Source organism: Neomonachus schauinslandi, chromosome 5, assembly GCF_002201575.2.
Source record: "Neomonachus schauinslandi chromosome 5, ASM220157v2, whole genome shotgun sequence".
Lineage (NCBI taxonomy): Eukaryota > Metazoa > Chordata > Mammalia > Carnivora > Phocidae > Neomonachus > Neomonachus schauinslandi.
The window spans coordinates 47,165,679-47,184,339 of NC_058407.1; the positions used below are offsets into that span (position 1 = coordinate 47,165,679).

The following is an 18,661-nucleotide window of genomic DNA, read 5'->3' on the forward strand; positions in this document are numbered from 1 at the left end:
CTAGAATAATGGAGGGATAATCTCCCATGTCAGGGTCCCTCAAGGAGAATGGGACTTTTCCCCATTAGTTTTTCTGGTCAATCCCCAGTCCCCACCCTATACTGGGCATTGGATAGGAGGTAGGGGAAAGATGAATGATGCCTGGCACAATCAGAAGTGCTACTTCCAATCCCATAGGGCCTGGCAGAAATTTTAAGACTATGGAGACCTTTGCACAACCTCATAATGCTTGTAAGTGCCATAACTTAAAAAAATAAAGCAACAATTACTCAAAATAACTAACCTACAGGGCAGATAAAAAGAATCAAGTGCTAGATAGTTAAATACTCTACTACAGAGAATACAGAATCCTTACATTAGGTATAGGCATGGTTGCCATTAACTAATATTGTTACATGTTTTCCAAAATACTTTCCTACCTATTGTTGTCCCTAGGTTGCCCAGACAGATAAGCCCATGTGGCCTTAAGTACTACTACATGTTCCAATTAAATGAGTCCAAAAGTATAGGGCTCACTATGTGGATCTGAACAGGAGGCTAAGGAGAAAGTGGAGAAAGTAGGGGTCATATGTGAAGCTGATACACAGCAGCTTCCTATGTATCCTTGGAAAATGTATGAGGGATTAATATTTTTCTACGTGAAAATGAATGACACTGTGGTAGTAAGGCAGAACAACACTTAAAATATGATTTTTGCTACAATGAGTGCCAATAAGAGATGTGTGATCACAATACAACGGAGATACATTAATTGTAATGAGAGAGCTAAGGTGCTTCATCAAAGAGAAAGAAACACATCAAGAGGCAGACACAAGATCTGTAAACTACATTTATTGAGTACTTATTGGGCAGTGGGCACAACAGATACAAAAGAGGATGGGGACAGTAAGAACTTAAAAAATTAAATACACATGTTAATTTACCATCTAATTCTACCAGGAAAGTACAAAATTTGTACAACTTATACTTTATTATGAAATTGTGATGCCTGTCAAAAGGATAAGCTATACATACAATGCCAAAAATTTTTTTAAATTGTGCTTAACATTAGAATTACCCCAAAATGGGTTGATAAAATGCCTATACAGCATTCATTCTTATTATACACATATATTCACTTTAAAGATTGCTTGAAAAGTACAAATCCTTTGACCCCATTGCTGGAAATCTGTGGTCAACACCTACACGTGTCGTTTCTCTAAGAAACAGCATGGCATTTGCGGTCCATTTCTCCCTTAAAGTCACCTTACTTTCAGCTAGCTTAGTAACAAGCTCTCTTAGAACTGTTTATATGTCTTTTGTCTGATCATCTTCTTCAAGTTTCCTGATTTCATTTTTTAAACAATTTATAGTTTCACGACTTGCCTTTAATCTCTCCTTAAGCTCTGCAATTTCAAAGCTTGTTTTTTTTTTCGCAGCTTCTAATTTTTCTCTGGTTTTCACTTCAAGTTCTGCAACTGAGGAAAACATATTTTTATTGAACTATTTCATTTTTCTCACATGTCTAAGGTATGTCAGAGAGTAATAAATATGGCATTTCCTTAGGTCAGTTTCCACGATGAAATGTAAACAACTTAAGATACATTAAACATATGGAGGTGGGTAGAAAGTCTAAACTCACAAGAGAATCTAAGATGCTTTCTGCAACTAAGAATGAAATTCTGGCCATTCACAATTAAGATGTTAAGACATAATGTCCTTGAGGCGCCTGGGTGGCTCAGTCATTAAGTGTCTGCTTTCGGCTCAGGTCATGGTCCCAGGGTCCTGGGATAGAGTCCCGCATCGGGCTTCCTGCCTTCTCCCTCTCCCACTACCCCCTGCTTGTGTTCCCTCTCTTGCTTTGTCTCTCTCTGTCAAATAAATAAAATCTTAAAATAAAAAAAAAAGACGTAACGTCCTTGTTTTTCTCTCCACATACGTATTAATTTGGAAATAAGGTGGAATACAATCCAAGAGACACCCAGATAATATGAAGAGCTAACTAAATACAGTGTTCTTAAACATATGTACAAGTAAAATTTTACATAAACAAAATCACGCTGGTAAAACCCCTATCTTTTAAAAAAAAGATAGCAATAACCACCTAGGTCTAAATTCCAGCTGTACCATTTACTAGCTGTGACACTCTAAGTTATTTATTATTCCTATGCTAATTTCTCATTATAATGATGTGTATTACAATGAGACTATAACGAACACCTCATATGTGAAAAAAAATTAATTTTTTTAACTTCTAGTTTTGTCTCATTTAGCATATTTTGTGACCTATTTCTTTCCCCCAAACTAGTCTTAATAGTTTTACAGAAGTTCTGGGAGATAATGTGCTCTTAGTTGAGCTTTTCTATCTTCTTGGTATTCGTGGAATGACTTCTACTGGTATTAATGACCAGCTACTAAAGAGGACCTAGCATCTTAGTAAGTAGATCTGTAAACTTTTATTTTTAGTTCGTATCTAAAACTTTACTAAAAAATTTTAAATGAATTAATGTACATAAAGTATCTAAGAATACTGTCAGGTACATAAAAAGCCATCCTAACTACCATTATGACAGAGAAACACTAAATATTTAAACCATTCTAGCCGGTTACATAACAAATTACTAAAGAAAGTATCATTACTGCAAAATAGAACACACCTATTTAAATATCCCACTTTGATAGTGTAGTATTGTTTTACAAAAAGAAAAATGCCTACTTTTGTCCAGCAGTTCCATCTTGTGGACATTTCAGGTAATTGCTGCTGATGACTAAAGCACAGTTGTACTTTACTGTTGATAAGATGATCACTAACTGTAAGCAGCATGGTTTGGTGTGGTGGGGGGGGGGGAGGAGGGAACCCTTTAAAATCAGAAAGACTTCAGTTCAAATACAACCTTGGCCCCTTATTAGCTAAATGCTGATTATCTCCTAAGTCTCCCCCAATCTGGTTTCAATTTGGTACAGTCAAAACTGTTATTTCTCAGAGAATATCTGAGGATTAAGTAATAAATGTAAAGCATCTAGCACATTAAAAACATGCAATAATATTTATTTTCTTTATGGCTGGTGACTTTCTTTTTATGATACATTTTATAATACATGTAAAATTTTATATTGCCAAAACAATCCTTATTTTTCTCTGTAATTTCTTTCACTGCTTAATTTTAACTTTGAAAATCGTTTTTGACAATATAAGTACCTACATATGATACAAAACTAAAAGCTGAAAAATGTAGATAATGTAAAAATGTCTCCTTCCACCTCTGTCCCCCCAACCAACCAGTGTTTCTTCCCAGAGATGATCAGTTTTAGGTTTCTTTGGTATCTTTCAGAAATATTTTGTTCATAGACAAGCACACATCTAAGTGTGATTTCTTCTCACCCCCAAAACAAGTGGTATCATACTATCTACACATTGCTCTGCATCTTGCTGCTTCACTTAATATTACGTCTGAAAGCCCATTCTGTATCCTACAGCTGTCTCATTCTTTTAATGGCTGCAGATGACTTCACCTAATGGACATACATAACTCATTAATCTGTCCCCTCTGATATAGAGTATTTCCATTTTTTCTTTTACACACAATGCCATAATGTGTATGCCGTGAGTAATTATTTCAGTATATTTGTAGGATAATCAGTACACTTGTAGGATAAATTCCTGTAAGTACAATTGTTGGGATATATGTACTTGTAATTTTTTTTTTTTTTTAAAGATTTTATTTATTCATGAGAGACAGAGGCAGAGCGAGAAGCAGGCTCCACGCGGAGCAGGGAGCCCGATGCGGGACTCGATCCCAGGACCCTGGGATCATGACCTGAGCCGAAGGCAGACGCTTAACCGACTGAGCCACCCAGGCGTCCCTGTACTTGTAATTTTGAAGGAATGCCAAGTAACTCTTAAAGGTTCTATTACTTTACAGTCCCACTAGCATTGTATGTCTGTTTTCCTACTGTATCAACTTCTCAATCTCAGTTACCCGGAAAGGTTAAAAATGGTATTTCAGGCTAAATTTAATTTGCCTTTCTCTTTTTACTACTAAGGTCGACCAATCTTTTTATGTTTAGGAGAGACATTTCTCCCCTCCTTTTTATGGATTGTCTGTCTTTCCTTTTTTTTTTTTTTTAAGATTTTTTTGAGAGAATGAGCGAGAGAGAGAGCAGAAGAGCAGGGGCAGAGGGAGAGGGAGAAGCACACCAACCACTGAGCAGGGAGCCCGATGTAGGGCTTGATCCCAGGACCCTGAGATCATGACCTGAGCCGAAGGCAGACACTTAACAACTGAGCCACCCAGGTGCCCACCTTCGCTAATTTTTCTATCGCATTATTGGCCTTTTTAATAAATTGAGGTGTGACATATTAGTTTCAGGTGTACAACATGATGATTCCACATTTGTATACACTGCAAAATGATCATCATAGTAAGTCTAACATCTGTCACCATAGTTACAAATTTTTTTTCCTGTGATGAGAACTTTTAAGATCTCTTAGCAACTTTCAAATATGCAATACAGTATTGCTAACTATAGTCTCCATGCTGTACATTACATCCCCATGACTTATTTATTTTTAACTGGAAGTTTGTGCCTTCTGACCCCTTTCAGCCATTTCACCAACCGCCCACCCTCATTTCGACAACCACCAATCTGTTCTATGAGTTTGTTTTTTTTAAGATTTATTTATTTTAGAGAGCACATGTGTGTGTCAGCAGGAGGAGAGGGAGAAGCAGAGAAGTAGACTCCCTGCTGAGTGCAAAGCTCGATGTGGTGCTCAATCTCAAGACTCTGAGATCATGACCTGAGCCAAAACCAAGTCAGACGCTTAACCGACTGAGCCACCCAGGCACCCCAGTTTTTTGTTGTTGTTTTTTTTTTTAGGATTCCATATGTAAGTAAGATCATTTGGCATTTGTCTTTCTCTGACTTATTTCACTTAGCATAATACCCTCAAGGCCCATCCATGTTGTCATAAATGGCAAGATTTCCTTTTTTTTTTTTTTTATGGCTGAATAATATTCCATTGTGTATATATACCACATTTTCTTTATTCATTCATCAATAGACACTTAGGTTGTTTTCATATCTTGGCTATTGTAAATAATGCTGTAATGAACACAGAGGTGTATATCTCTTCTCAATTTTCAAGTTAGTGCTAGTGATTCTATTTTCTTCATATAAATATCCAGAAGTGGAAATGCTGGATCATATGGTAGTTCTATTTTTAATTTTTTGAGGAACCTCCAATTTACATGCCCACCAACAGTGCATCAGGGTTCCCTTTTCTTCACATCCTTGCCAACACTTATATTTCTTGTCCTTTAGAAAACAGCCATTCTAACAGGTGTGAGGTCATATCTCATTGTAATTTTTAAGTTGCATTTCCCTGAAGATTAGTGATACTGACCACATTTTTATGTACCTGTTGGCCATCTGTATGTCTTCTTTGAAAAAATACCCAAATCTTGCTCATTTTTAAACTGGATTGTTTGCTTTTTTTGCTATTGAATTGTAGGAGTTCTTTTATACGTTTTGAATATTAACCCTTTATCAGATATATAATTTGTAAATATCTTCTCCCATTCAGTATGTTGTCTTTTCATTTTGTTGGTACTTTCCTTAGTTGTGCAGAAGCTTTTTAGTTATTGGCCTTTCTTACTGATGTGCAGGAGCTCTTTATATTTTAAAGAAACTAGTCATTTGTGATAGGAGTACAATATTTTTTCATGGCTTGTCTGTCTTTAGACTTCGTTTAGAGTGCTTTTTTTTTTTTTTTTACTATGCAACAATTTTTATTCCCTTTCTCCCTCTCTCTCCACATCAATGAAAAAACATATACTGAGTGAAAGGCACTTTGTTAGATGCTGGGGTGAGGTAGATGATAGACAAGAAAGAAAAATGCAGTACAGTGTCATAGGGAGCTATGAGAGCAGACTGGATTCATACCAGTGTGAAAGGGTGTATGTATCAAGGAAGGCTTCTTGGCAGCAATAAAATCTGAGCTGAGTTTTAAACAGTGAGCAAGGAATTAGATGGATGAAGTGGACATCACAGGCCCTGGAAACAGCACATACAAATCTGGGAAACAACAAGGAGTCAGGTACAATGGTTAACAGGTAGTTTTAAATCGAGTCGGGAAGACCTGATCCAACTTATTTGTCAAAAGGACAACACACACTATAGATATAGATTCTTGTTGTTTGGTTTGGTCATTACACTTTATTTTCTGACCAATTGTAAGACTGCAAAGGGCATGATGTACTTGGAAGAAGACCTAATTAGCAATAAAATCATAAGGGAAAACATTTTAAAATTTCTTTTAGCTTGTTTCAGTTTTCTGCTTCCTATATATTAAGTGCTTATATAAGGAAGAAAAATTTGTTTTAAATTTCTAAATTAAGCCTCAATTTAGAGTAAATCAATCCAAAGAGAAATTATTATTTTTGCAAGCCAATATAACTTACTGGTTAGAAGCACAGACTGTAAGGCTTTTACAGAGATAAAACAGCTTATCGATGGAATAGATAGAACAGCACAGATTCAGGTTAAATCCTGGCTCTACTGGGTGATTTGAGACAAGTCATCAAATCTCTCTATGCACTAGGGCCTTTATCCACAGAATGGGGCTACTAGTAGCATCTTCCTCCTAGGGTTGTTATACCCATAATTCAGTAAGTTCAGAAATGTAAAGCACTCATCGAGTACACAGTAAGCTCTCATTAAGTGTGTACTATTGTTTTAATTATTCCTACATAAAATACTTTATTACACAGACTAATTTTATTAGTAGTATAACAAAATATACTAATAATACTAATACTAATAATACTAATTTTATTATTAGTATAGTTTTATGAACTTTTAATATGCTTCACAAATGTGTTCTCTGACCTGATGTTTAAAACTCCATCTCCTCCCACCAAAGGTGTTCCCTTCCCTGCTGTTTTTCTCCATATCACCTAATTACTAACTTACACTTTACTGTTCTATTTATTTACTATCTGCCTTTCTCTCAATAGAGTGTAAGCTTCATGAAGGAGGGATTTTTGTCTGGTCTGGACACGGCTCTACCTTCTGAACCTAGAATAATGCCTGGTATATAACTGGTGCTCAATATATACTATAAGAAAATGAATGGAAGATCAAAGAACAACTTAATGAATGCTGACATACATGTTAACACAAGGATGGCAAATAGGTATCATCTTGAGTACCAACTGCAAATGACTGGCAGTAGCTGCACAGAGTGATGTGTATGGGATTCTGACGCCATGTTAGCTTAGAGGGAAAATATAACGTGACTGATTATCAGTGTGTCTTTCTAGTATTCACCACCCCAGCATTAATCTGAAACTATGTAAAATGACACAGGTTAAACAAAAAGAGATAAGCTAGTTCACAGTACAGTAGTCCCCCTTATCCATTGGGGATACATTCCAAGACCCCCAGTAGATGCCTGAAACCATAGATAATACTGAACTCCATACAGACTATGCATTTTCCTATGCATACAGACCTATGATAAAGTTTAATTTATAGATTAGGCACAGTAAGAAATTAACAATAACTAGTAAAATATAATAATTATAACAATATACTGTCATAAAAGTTATGTAAATGTGCTCTCTCTCTCTCTCAAAATATCTGATTGTATTGTACTCACCCTTCTTGTGATGATATGAGATGATAAAATGCCTAAGTGGTGAGATGAAGTGAGGTGAATGATGCAAGCCCTGTGACACAGCATTAGGCTACCACTGACCTTCTGACAATGTGCCAGGAAGAGGATCACCTGCTTCTGGACCACTGTCGACCCTAAGTAACTGAAACCTTGAAAAGTGAAATCATGGATAAGGGAGGAATACTATGTACAAAAGTATACAGTTGACCCTTGAACAACATGGGTTTGAACTGCATGGGTCCACTTATACATGGATTTTTTTTTTTCCCCAGTAAATACAGTGCAGTACTGTAAATGTATTTTCTCTTCCTTATGACTAACATTTTTTCTCTAGCTTACTCTATTACACAGACTAAAATATATATAATATACAAAATATGTGTTAATTGACTGTTTATGAATAAGGCTTCCAGTCAACAGTAGGCTATTAGTAATTCAGTGTTTGGGAAGTGAAGAGTTTCACAGATTTCTGACTGCTGGCGGGTTGGGTAGAGGACAGTGGTCAGCGTTGTTCAAGGGTCAACTGTAATTATGTTCTGCAAGGTTCTTCCCAGATTTTATTAGCAAAGACTAGTAAACAGAAAATGGTTGAGTGACAGGTTAAGCAAGATTAGTGAAAAGCTATGCTTAAATGTAACTAGGGAATAAAAGACAGTATTTCAGAGAATGCGAGAGGCTACTTTGTGAACAATTTAAAACATCCTTCTTAGAGGTTCTATAGTAATACATATTTTTTTTTATCTCTTAAAAAATTTACCTTTATATATCCTTAGAAAAAAATTTAATAGTCACTAATCCCATAATCCTTTCACCATTATAGAATACATTATTTTTCAGAATTAATTATGAACTCATGGCACTTACATTCTGTTTCATGCTTATAGGCTCCTAATGTTAGCTGGCGAGATGTTGTTAATAATTGTTGCATCATTGCTGTTGGGTCTTGAAATATCTAATGGGATAGAATGAAAAAAAGCCCAATAACTTCAAAGTTCTACAACTTAAAATGCTTTTAAAATTCTCATTATAAAATCTTCTTACCATTTCATCATAGAACTCTGAAACCACTGTCTTTTTTCCCAGCATTGCATTGGTGTCTGACTGAAACAGCTTTAATAAATGATAGAGGGTTACCTGTGAAATAAAAATAGATGTCACATCTGTGCAATGGTTTTCATCATCGTGAGACATCATGATTTCTGTAACTGAATTAGAAAGTAGAATTAGTTAACATGTCAAATTCAGGATCTTATCTCAACTACAGGTTATTGTGTGGCAAATCACTCAAATTCTGTACTTTTATTTTCCTATTAGGTATTATTATCTATCCACATCTACTAAACATGCATGTTTTAAAGAGGGTAGGTATGGATGTTAGAAAACATCTCTACAGAGTGACAATGTAGAAAAATGACATAAAATACAGCTACAGAGATGCATGGGAGTAATTTTAGAAAAACAGAAAAGAATCATTGTGGTTTTCCTAGGGAAAGGGCCAGAGGTAGGGGAAAGAAGATGTTATGGGTTGAACTGTGTCCCCCTAAAAGATATGCCAAAGTCCTAACCCTCAGTACTAGTAAATGTGACCCTTATTTGGAAATAGAGTCTTTGCAAGTCTAATAAAGTTAAGATGGGAGTTATTAGATAAGGCCCTAACCCAATATGACTGGTGTCCTCATAAGAGACACAGAGACAAGGAGGGAGAGGAGCCAGGTAACAATGGAGGCAAAGATTTTAGTTATGCCACCAAAGCCAAGAAACACCTGGGGCTACCAGGAACCAGAAGACACAAGAAAGGATCCTTCCCTAGAGGTTTTGGAGAAAGCATGGCCAATGCCTTGCCTCCAGAACCATGAGAATAAATATGTTGTTTTTAGCTACTCAGTTTGTGGTGCTTTGTTATGGCAGCCCTAAGAAACTGATACAGGAGACCTGTATTTTTTACTTTTAAAATCTTTTTTTAAACCATGTGCATACCTTACTTTTATAATTCAAGAACAATTTAAAACTGCGTCATAAAACTGTCCTTCCTTGAATTTACTATTGAGACACTTAGAGGTATTCATGCAGATATAGACAATGAAAAACGTCAAGATAGATGTCCCTAATTTTGAGGGGTGTTTGAAGATTCTTAGAGCAATGAAAATGCCTAAACTAGCCACAAAGATATTTCTAGGAATAAAAACCCAATTTTAGCATTTTGCTTTTAGGAACAATCATTCCTTTTATAATGGTTTGATCTATAGATTTTTAATCTATAACCGGGAAACAGAAATAAATCACATATTACCTGTGTCTTTCTTTTATATTTTAAATAAAACTTCATGACTTATTTTAAAGAGTCAACAATTAAAAAAGTATAATGGTTTCATTATATTAAAAGAATATGACAACAGTTTTTGGGTAATAAAATCCAGGCCTGTGTAGATCTATACAGAAACCTATTCAATAAATTAATCACTGCAGAAGTACAATAAGCACTCTTTCCAAGAGTGGACTTTGAGAGTTGTCTCACACAAGGTTATATGATATAATTTCTTTCAGAGATTTATTTTCCAACTGGGAGTGGTGGATAGGACAGATGAAGAATAGATAGATAAGGCAGCACATTCTCAAAGTAAAAATGAATTCCAAGCAATCTTACAAAGTTAAAAAGAGTTTCTGCCCTACTAGCATTACTGATTTCTTTTCCTTCTCTCTCAACATCTGCTGTATTTCTGTATTCTATTCTCCCTAATAGACTCTTTCCATTGAGGACAGGAGCAGTATCTCATCTGGAGCAGTATCTCATCTTTGTATCCTACCCCTTGAACAGTATCTTGGCAAATAATGGATATTTAATAATTTCTTGCCAGATAGAATATAATGTCTGTTGAGAGTATTCTAGAAGGACAAAAGAATAATAGGAGATCTGAAAACCTTATCACATGGAAAACATTTAAATGAGCTATAGATGTTATTCAGGAGAAAAGAAAACGAATGTATGAACAGTTATCAGTAAAAAGTTCAAGGAAGCTTAACACAAACTAGAGCTTTCTTAGCACTAGAACAACCCCAGTTTCACTTAATGACAAAAGTCAATAGTCTTTCTACTGGAGACAGTAAGCCCAAACAAGGCTCTCATTTAAAAGACTGCCTAAAGGAATTCCTATGAAGAAGAGTATGGCCTATACCTATGGATCCTAAATCTTACTGCGCACCAAAATCACCTGGATGATTTTGAGGGGTGCTGGCCCCTCTCCAAACCTACTAAATCAGACTCTCCGGGGGATGGGGCCTAAGAGTTTGAATTTTTAGGGCGCCTGGGTGGCTCAGTTGGTTAAGCGACTGCCTTCAGCTCAGGTCATGATCCTGGAGTCTCTGGATCGAGTCCCGCATCAGGCTCCCTGCTCGGCGGGGAGCCTGCTTCTGCCTCTGACCCTCCCCCCTCTCATGTGCTCTCTCTCATTCTCTCTGTCTCAAATAAATAAATAAAATCTTTAAAAAAAAAAAAAAAGAGTTTGAATTTTTAAAAAACAACTCAGATATCTCTGGTGCAGTCCACTAGGAACTAATTCTCTGATGAACTACAGGCCCAGGTCATAGTCAGCTCCTTTAGAAGCACATACAATTTAAAAAATGTAATCTGATTATTAAAGTGTAAATGTTTGGTGCTAAAGAAATGCACTGAATCTATCAAGATGAAAATTAATGGTGATGACCTGAAACGAGTTAAACACCAACCACACATGTGGAATGAGAGAGCCATAACTGAGTTGTAACCCTATGGGTTTACAAACAAAACAAGCTGAGTAGTTTTAGTCAAAAGAAAGGACAATGGAAAGAATGTGAGGTCTGAATGCAAATAACCTGGGTTCAAAAACTAGCTCTGCCCCAGTTAACTGTGTTTTTGAGCATATGACTTGATCTCTGAACCTTAGTATCCTCATCTCTAAAATGACGGTTTCATCAACCTCACAAAACTGCTGAGGGATCAAAGTGAAAGTTTTGAGGGACTTTTTACATTATCAAGCAACAATCTGATAAGAGAACAAAAGATGAAAAAATCCATGGTTATAAATAAAAATTCAGGAATAAAATAAAGCTGCTAGTACTGATAGCAACTTGAAAAAACAAACTTGAAAAAGCAAAAAGACTGTTGCTAACTATAAAAAACCGGATACTCTCATTCTAGACAGCAGATAGACTCATCTCGTTTATTACTAATAACCAAATAATATTAATGAATTTTAAACTTTTTTTGCTGTAGTAATCACATGATTCCATGGTTTCTTTCTGAGAAATGTTCACATTATATCGCTTCTTTCTATACTTGAAAAATAAGTTTTGAAAGGCATTTCCCATAAAAATGAAAAACCTTAACTCATGGCAAGATACACCATGCCATAAGCTTACATAAAGTGTATCTGAATAAAAATGTCAACATATAACAAACTATTCATTAAGTAGATTACATTTTCACAATTACAAAAGTCTGTTTTATGTTTGCAAAGATTATCATTACTCACAGGTCTCTCATTAGGATCAATGAAAAATATTTTGATGATTATTTCAAATTCACCCCATCCTGTTTCAGTAATTTCATATGGAGGCTTAGTAACAACTGAAGAGAAAAAAATAAAACAACTATAAATTACAAAAAATACTGATACAGTCTCCTACATCTTTTTAAATGTTAAATTTTATATTATGAATCAAAAAACTGTACTGTACCTCTTAACGGATTGCCATAGCTTTCATGTAATTTAAATTGGATTTTCTTCACGTATGCTGACATATCCTAAAATACAGAGGAATTAGTTCTGCCATCTACATTTAAAAACTATGAGGAAAATACACTGAGCATTGTACCTAATTTTATAAAATACACTTTCCCTCAAATTTTATGGAATCTAATTTTATTTTCTTTTATTTTAATTCCAGTATAGTTAACACACAAGTTAACAGTTTCAGGTGTACAGTACAGTTTCAGGTGTACAATATAGTGATTCAATAATTCCACACATCACACAGTGCTTATCATGACAAGTGTACTCCTTAATCCCCAGTGGAATCTATAACTTTCTAAAAAACATGAATTATACCCAGGTTTGGTTTTTATTTTAAACAAAGGAGGCCTGAGTTGAATTCTTTCACAACTCGTAACGCGCAGGAATATACATGTCCCTAATTCACTTGTTTTGCGAATCCTATTTTTATATATCTCTATAGACAATGCTCTAAATCAATTTTGATTTTCTATAAAAACAACAGTACATTTCCCATATATTTTACAGAAATAAGCATATAAACTAAAGCACATCTAAGAACTAAGCAACTTTAAAGAACAAAATTATATTACATAAAGCTAAGTTCAACTAAACTAAGCAACCTAAAACCATCAGATACAAAACTCCTTTTCCTAATCTTATTTTGAAGCACAGGAGCATATTCATTAGTTCTGGCACATAAAAGGGATTCTCCTAGGGAAAGTGGCTTTTTCAAAAAAGAATTCACTGTAGAAAAATGTAAAACTGAATCAGTCACACTCGACAGTAGTATTCATTAATCTTTTTATTTGCTTTTGGGAAATCTTTTTATGTGATTATCTACATTTTTAATTGGGGTCATAACAATATACTAACATCTGCTTTCATCACTTAACATTATATTGTCAACATTTTTTGAGGCAGCTTTTCATAAGCATATTTGAAGACTCTTTGGGAATACTTTCATTCATTTTTTTCTACAAATGGCCAATACTGGATACCAGATGCCACCATGGTAAATAATAAACTCTTGTCCTCATGGCAGGGAGAGACAAGAAAATCAGCATTTCAATGTAATCTGTGTTAGGAGAGCAGCAGGTACAAATTTGAAGAATGGCACCTAACTTAATTTTTGGAGATTAAGAGAGTAGTTTGAAAGAAAATACATTTAAACTAATACCTACGGGAACAATAAGAATGGAGTAGGTAGGAAGCAAGGAGTGAATTTAAGAGTGTCCCTTTGGGAAACTGAGAGTACTCTAGTATTGATGGAATGGAGGGTAGAAGGAAATGAAGAGGCAAACACAGCAAGGGATAAGCTGCAGAGGCAGAATTGGGAAAGACCATGGCAGGCCTTCTAAAACTGTTTTTTGTGTGTGTATGGTTTTTTTTTTTTTAAGATTTTATTTTTAAGTAACCTCTATCCCCAACATGGGGCTCGAACTCACAACCCCAGATCGAGTCACAAGCTCTACCAACTGAGCCACCGAGGCGCCCCTAAAACATGGTAATTTTAACTTTATCCTGAGGGCAACAGGTCAGTCATTGAAGGTTTCTTGTTTTTTCTAAATAACAGCTTTATCAAGATATTCACATACCACACGATTCACCCATTTATAGTAACTATTCAATGGTTTTTAGTACACTCAGAGTTGTACAACCATTCCCACAATCAAATCTAAAATATTTTCATCACACACAAAGAAACCCCATGCCCATTAGCACTCACCCCTAAATCCCTCTTCCACCCATCCACTGGCAACCACTAATCTGTCTTCTGTGTCTATGGATTTGCCTATTCTGGACATGTTATAAAAATGGAATCATCCAATATATGGCTTTTGGTTTGGCTTCTTTCACTTACCATAATGTTTCTAAACATTCCATGTGGTAGTAGCATGTATCAGTACTTTATTTCTTTTTACTGCCTAATGATGTTCTATTGTATGGATATACCACATTTTATTTATCCATTCATCAGCTGAAAGATACTTAGGCTGTTTCCATTTCTTTGGCTATTATGAATAATGCTGTTACAAACATTCATATACAAGTTTTTTTGTGAACTTTAAAGGGTTTTAAATCAACAAATATTCATTCACTGAGTATCTGCTGAATACCTACTATGCACTGACTGTATTCCAGGCATCAGAAATTTAGCAACAAAACAAAATTACCAGCATCCAGACTATAGAGTAGTTTTTTGTCTTTCATCTTCTCTGATGGTCTTATTACCAAATTGTTCCTAAAAAGTATGAACTACTCTTCCTGAAACACCTGATTAAATACGAAGCTAACTTAAGACGTAATGATTGGAAGATGGGCTGTGTTTATAGCATGGTTCTTATCATAACTTTAGTTGGAAAACATTATTGGAAAATCCATTATTGGAAAATTGGATTTCTACTAACTGTTATGAGATGACAACGCTCACTTTTTTCTTTCAACTTTTTGGGGGTGACATTTCTACAATGGGCCAATTTTATAATCAGAAAGTTACTATATTACAATTTATCTTCAATCAAAAACAAACTGTAGCTTCAAAAATTTATAGGAGAAACAAGTGCCTACCTCATTTCTATATGGTTTTACATACACTGTCCACTGATGGGTGTGCCCATCCTCTTCTCTTTTCTTTCCAAAATATCGAGCAACATTACCATAAACTATTGGTTTGACGATAGTAACCCCCTAAAGGAAAAATAATTTCAACACCAATTAATATTGCATCATTTACCCAAATATACAGAATAAGAGCTCTGAAAACTTGGGTTTGTTTTTTTATTTTATTTTATTTATTTATTTGAGAGAGAGCGAGCGTGAGAGGGGGGAGGGTCAGAGGGAGCAGACTCCCTGCTGAGCAGGGAGCCCAATGCAGGACTCAATTCTGGGACTCCAGGATCATGACCTGAGCCAAAGGCAGTCACTTAACCAACTGAGCCACCCAGGCGCCCTGAAAACTTGTTTTAAGGAATGGCAGGCAATCTAAATACCTAGAGTTTGCTTATAACATGGATTTCTCTCAATCAAATCAGTATCAGACAATTATCTTCATATTAACACAAGTAACTAAACACCAGATTAATTACAATGTTCCCACTTTGAAAATGTGGGAATTATTTAAATCATGTAAAATACTTTGAGAGATTTTTTTTTAAAGAAAGGCAAAGGCTCTTTATTTACAAACCTTAAAGCGAGCCTCAGGAATTAACACCGCCATCACCTGAGGGTAATAATGTCTTGATTTATCAGTTTACAGCAGTGTTTTCCAAAGCACAGTATAAACACTAAAGACAGTCTGGGAGAGGATTTTAGGTAGAATTAAGGCAAACATTTTTCAATTCATTACTTATGTGTTAAGTTCTGAGATGGAAGTACATGTTTCTCATTACATCTGGTATGTACAGAGGTGGTGACTGTTGCCGGATTATCATGAAAAGGAGAGACAAAAAATTTCAAGGCAAGAGAAAACGCTGAATGTTGCACATGAAATTTGAGACTAACTGTTCAACAGTAAGAATGTATCTGAAGGTCAAAAAGCAAGACATACCACATATTAAAAGTGCTCTGCCAATGTACTCAATTCGTAAGAAGCAAGGAAAAGCCGTGAACAAATGGAAAAACTTTTCATTTTGGCTGGAAAATTAACAAATCCAATCCCTATGAGCCTCAAGTTAGTTAAAAGAAGGCAAGCAGTTTGTATGAGAATTTAATCACAGCAAGTGCTATTTGACACTTGTGACAACAGCATATGAGGCATCAGGCTCAAGGCCTGAATGAATGAGCAGAAGGAGCACTGGCAGCGGGTATGGGTAATACATCCTGCAGCTACTACTGTGTTGCTAGAACTTGCAGACTTCCTCGGTGATGCAAAGCGGGTTCATCTGTCAACAGACTTTCTAACTGAAGGAAATTTATCTAATTTGGAAAAAGATGCCTACAAAACGACATAACAATCATCAAGAATGAGAAATAAATCCTTAATTTTAAAGCTTTACATGACTAACTCACAGGCATGTTTGGTGGAAAAGCATTTGAGGACTACAAGCCTAATATCCTCAAATCACTTTGACTTAAAACGTTTTGAACCTTACATGATTACAAGTAGATAAAGTTCTGTAAGTTCTCCAAAAGCTAACGTTTTAACCCTTTGGTAGTACTTTCCTATCAGTCCCAAACCTTGCCCAAAGCTTGGGCAAAATATATATTTATGATGAAGTTTCTGGTACTATGAATTCTACCTGACATCTTTCCATTAAATTTTGGTAGTTTCTGAAGTTTTCCAAGAACTCCTACTTTGCACGTGATATTAAAGCACTGTGCATAATAGCTGTATACACGTACAGTCAAAATTATGTAAAAATTATGTATGACACAGATCAGGACTTGATGAAAAGCTAGAGTAACTAGATTGGTGCTAACGTGGGTGATATTTCTTTTTTTAAAAAGATTTTATTTACTTATTTGACAGAGAGCGCGCAAGCACAAGCAGGGGGAGCAGCAGAGGGAGGGAGAAGCAGGCTTCCCGCTGAGCAGGGAGCCCGATGTGGGGCTCAATCCCAGGACGCTGAGACCATGACCTGAGCTGAAGGCAGCTGTCTAATCGACTGAGCCACCCAGGAGCCCCGTGGGTGATTTCTTTTTAAAAATTTCCTTTCTGCAATAAATCTAAAATCAGAAGGGGTAAAATTAGGTGTTATATATCAAGAACCAGAGAGCCCTGCCTTAAAAACTAATGTGCCAGGGGATGTAGGAAAGTGGGAGGGAAATGGGTCAGTGTCAAACATTATATTAGGCTCCACGCCAGCAACTTTAAAAACAAAAGAAAACTAACATTTACGGAATGTTCTCTATGTGCGGGCCAGTGTTATCTTCTCTGCATGCCTTGATTAATATCTTGGCCGAAGCTTTGGGGCTTTGTGGACATCATGAACTCGGGCAAGTTTTCTGAACTTTTCTATCCCCCCAAGTTCTTCAGTTCTCGCACCTGCACATGCTGTGTGGGTAAGCCTTTGAAAGGCTGCTGTAGGGACTGAATCAGAGAATCGGGTAAAGCGGTTAGCTACTCTGCTAGGCACGGTAAGCGCAGAACCCAGTATCTGCTGCTCTTACTATCCTCACAATCAGGTGGATGGCACCCCCAGTTTACCGGTGACCTGGGCTGGCAGATGAGCACCAAGCCCTCAAAGCAGCTACTTTCCTCGGCAACAACGTCCAGTTCTCCCTCAAGCCACCACTGGTTGTTTTTTGGCGGGGACGGAATGGGGTGGAGAGGCGGTCAAATCGTGGCCAAAAGAAACACTGATTTTCCCGCAGCGGCTTTGACTCGCTCTCCGTCTAGAAACCACTGCCCAAGCCTCCGCTGAGAAGGCGCGAGACGGAAAACAACCGGGTCCTCCCCAACGTGGCGCAGGGAGGAGCCAGGACGTGAGAGCCACTCCCGGAGGGGAGGCGCGTGCTGGGCACTGACCTTCACTCTCCCGCCGGAGTCAGGCCCAAATTCGGCCATTCTCTTGAACATATTGCCCTACGGAAGAAGCCGCCGCCGCCAGGGAAAGAGACCGGGGCCGGCGGGGTCGCCGCTCCCCTCAGAGGCCCCGCTCCTCCCGCGCGGGCCCAGGCGGATGGTTTCTGGCTGAGCGAGGGCGAGTCTCCGGAGCTCGCGGCGCTGACAACACCCAACTCCTCGCGGCGGGCGAGTCCCGGAAGCGCGTTTAGTCCCGCGCGGTGGAGAGCCCAATGGAAGGAGCGGTGGCGGCGCCGTGCGCAGGCGCGAGGAGCTGGGGCGCAAAGTGCGCAGGCGCTGGGCCGACCCCCTGCGGCGGGGCGGGCCTCGGTGGTGGGAAACCGCTGGAGGCCCGGTGGTCCGGTTTTTCTGACGCCCCCCGCCCCCATCACCTGGATACGGAATAAACGAGAAGTTGACGTTTTTAAAGATTTTATTTATTTTTTAGAGAGCGAGCGAGAGAGAAACAGCATGAGAGGGGAGAGGGTCAGAGGGAGAAGCAGGCTCCCCGCTGAACCGGGAGCCCGATGCGGGACTCGATCCCAGGACCCTGGGATCATGACCTGAGCTGAAGGCAGACGCTTAACCATCTGAGCCACCCAGGCGCCCAAGAGTTACGATTTTTAATCAAGTTAATCAAATCTACTCGCTGGCCCACACAAGCTTTGGTTTGCCCAATATCTTCCATACCTTCTGTTAAGAGAGAATCTTCCAGTTTAAAATCAGTTCTTAAGGTCTTCTTGCTTCTTC

The 18,661-nt window shown here is 37.4% G+C and overlaps 1 protein-coding gene across 2 annotated transcripts; it reads right to left on the reverse strand.

Annotated features, from left to right (window-relative positions):
• Positions 1-815: 815 nt before the first annotated feature.
• Positions 816-18,099, reverse strand: YEATS4 (YEATS domain containing 4). 2 transcript variants are annotated; one of them, XM_021678604.1, is made up of 7 exons: positions 17,876-18,099; positions 14,977-15,096; positions 12,371-12,437; positions 12,166-12,260; positions 8,699-8,791; positions 8,522-8,609; positions 816-1,457 (listed from the first exon to the last, which is right to left on the reverse strand). In XM_021678604.1, the coding sequence occupies exons 1-7, from the start codon at positions 17,924-17,926 to the stop codon at positions 1,288-1,290; spliced, it is 684 nt and encodes a 227-aa protein (XP_021534279.1). In that variant the 5' UTR covers positions 17,927-18,099; the 3' UTR covers positions 816-1,287. The 2 variants fall into 2 exon arrangements, with proteins under 2 accessions (XP_021534279.1, XP_044770696.1); XM_044914761.1 differs by lacking the exons at positions 12,166-12,260; positions 12,371-12,437.
• Between the last annotated feature and the right edge of the window lie 562 nt (positions 18,100-18,661).

What these genes read in the sequence shown, in the direction of transcription:
- YEATS4 (XM_021678604.1), bottom strand. Translation starts at nt 17,926, where the DNA reads ATGTTCAAGAGAATGGCCGAATTTGGGCCTGACTCCGGCGGGAGAGTG. An exon ending in TAAAACCATATAGAAATGAG is followed by an intron (nt 12,438 to 14,976) that starts GTAGGCACTTGT and finishes TCTGTATTTTAG; the next exon opens with GATATGTCAGCATACGTGAA. An exon ending in CAGAGTTCTATGATGAAATG is followed by an intron (nt 8,610 to 8,698) that starts GTAAGAAGATTT and finishes CTATCCCATTAG; the next exon opens with ATATTTCAAGACCCAACAGC.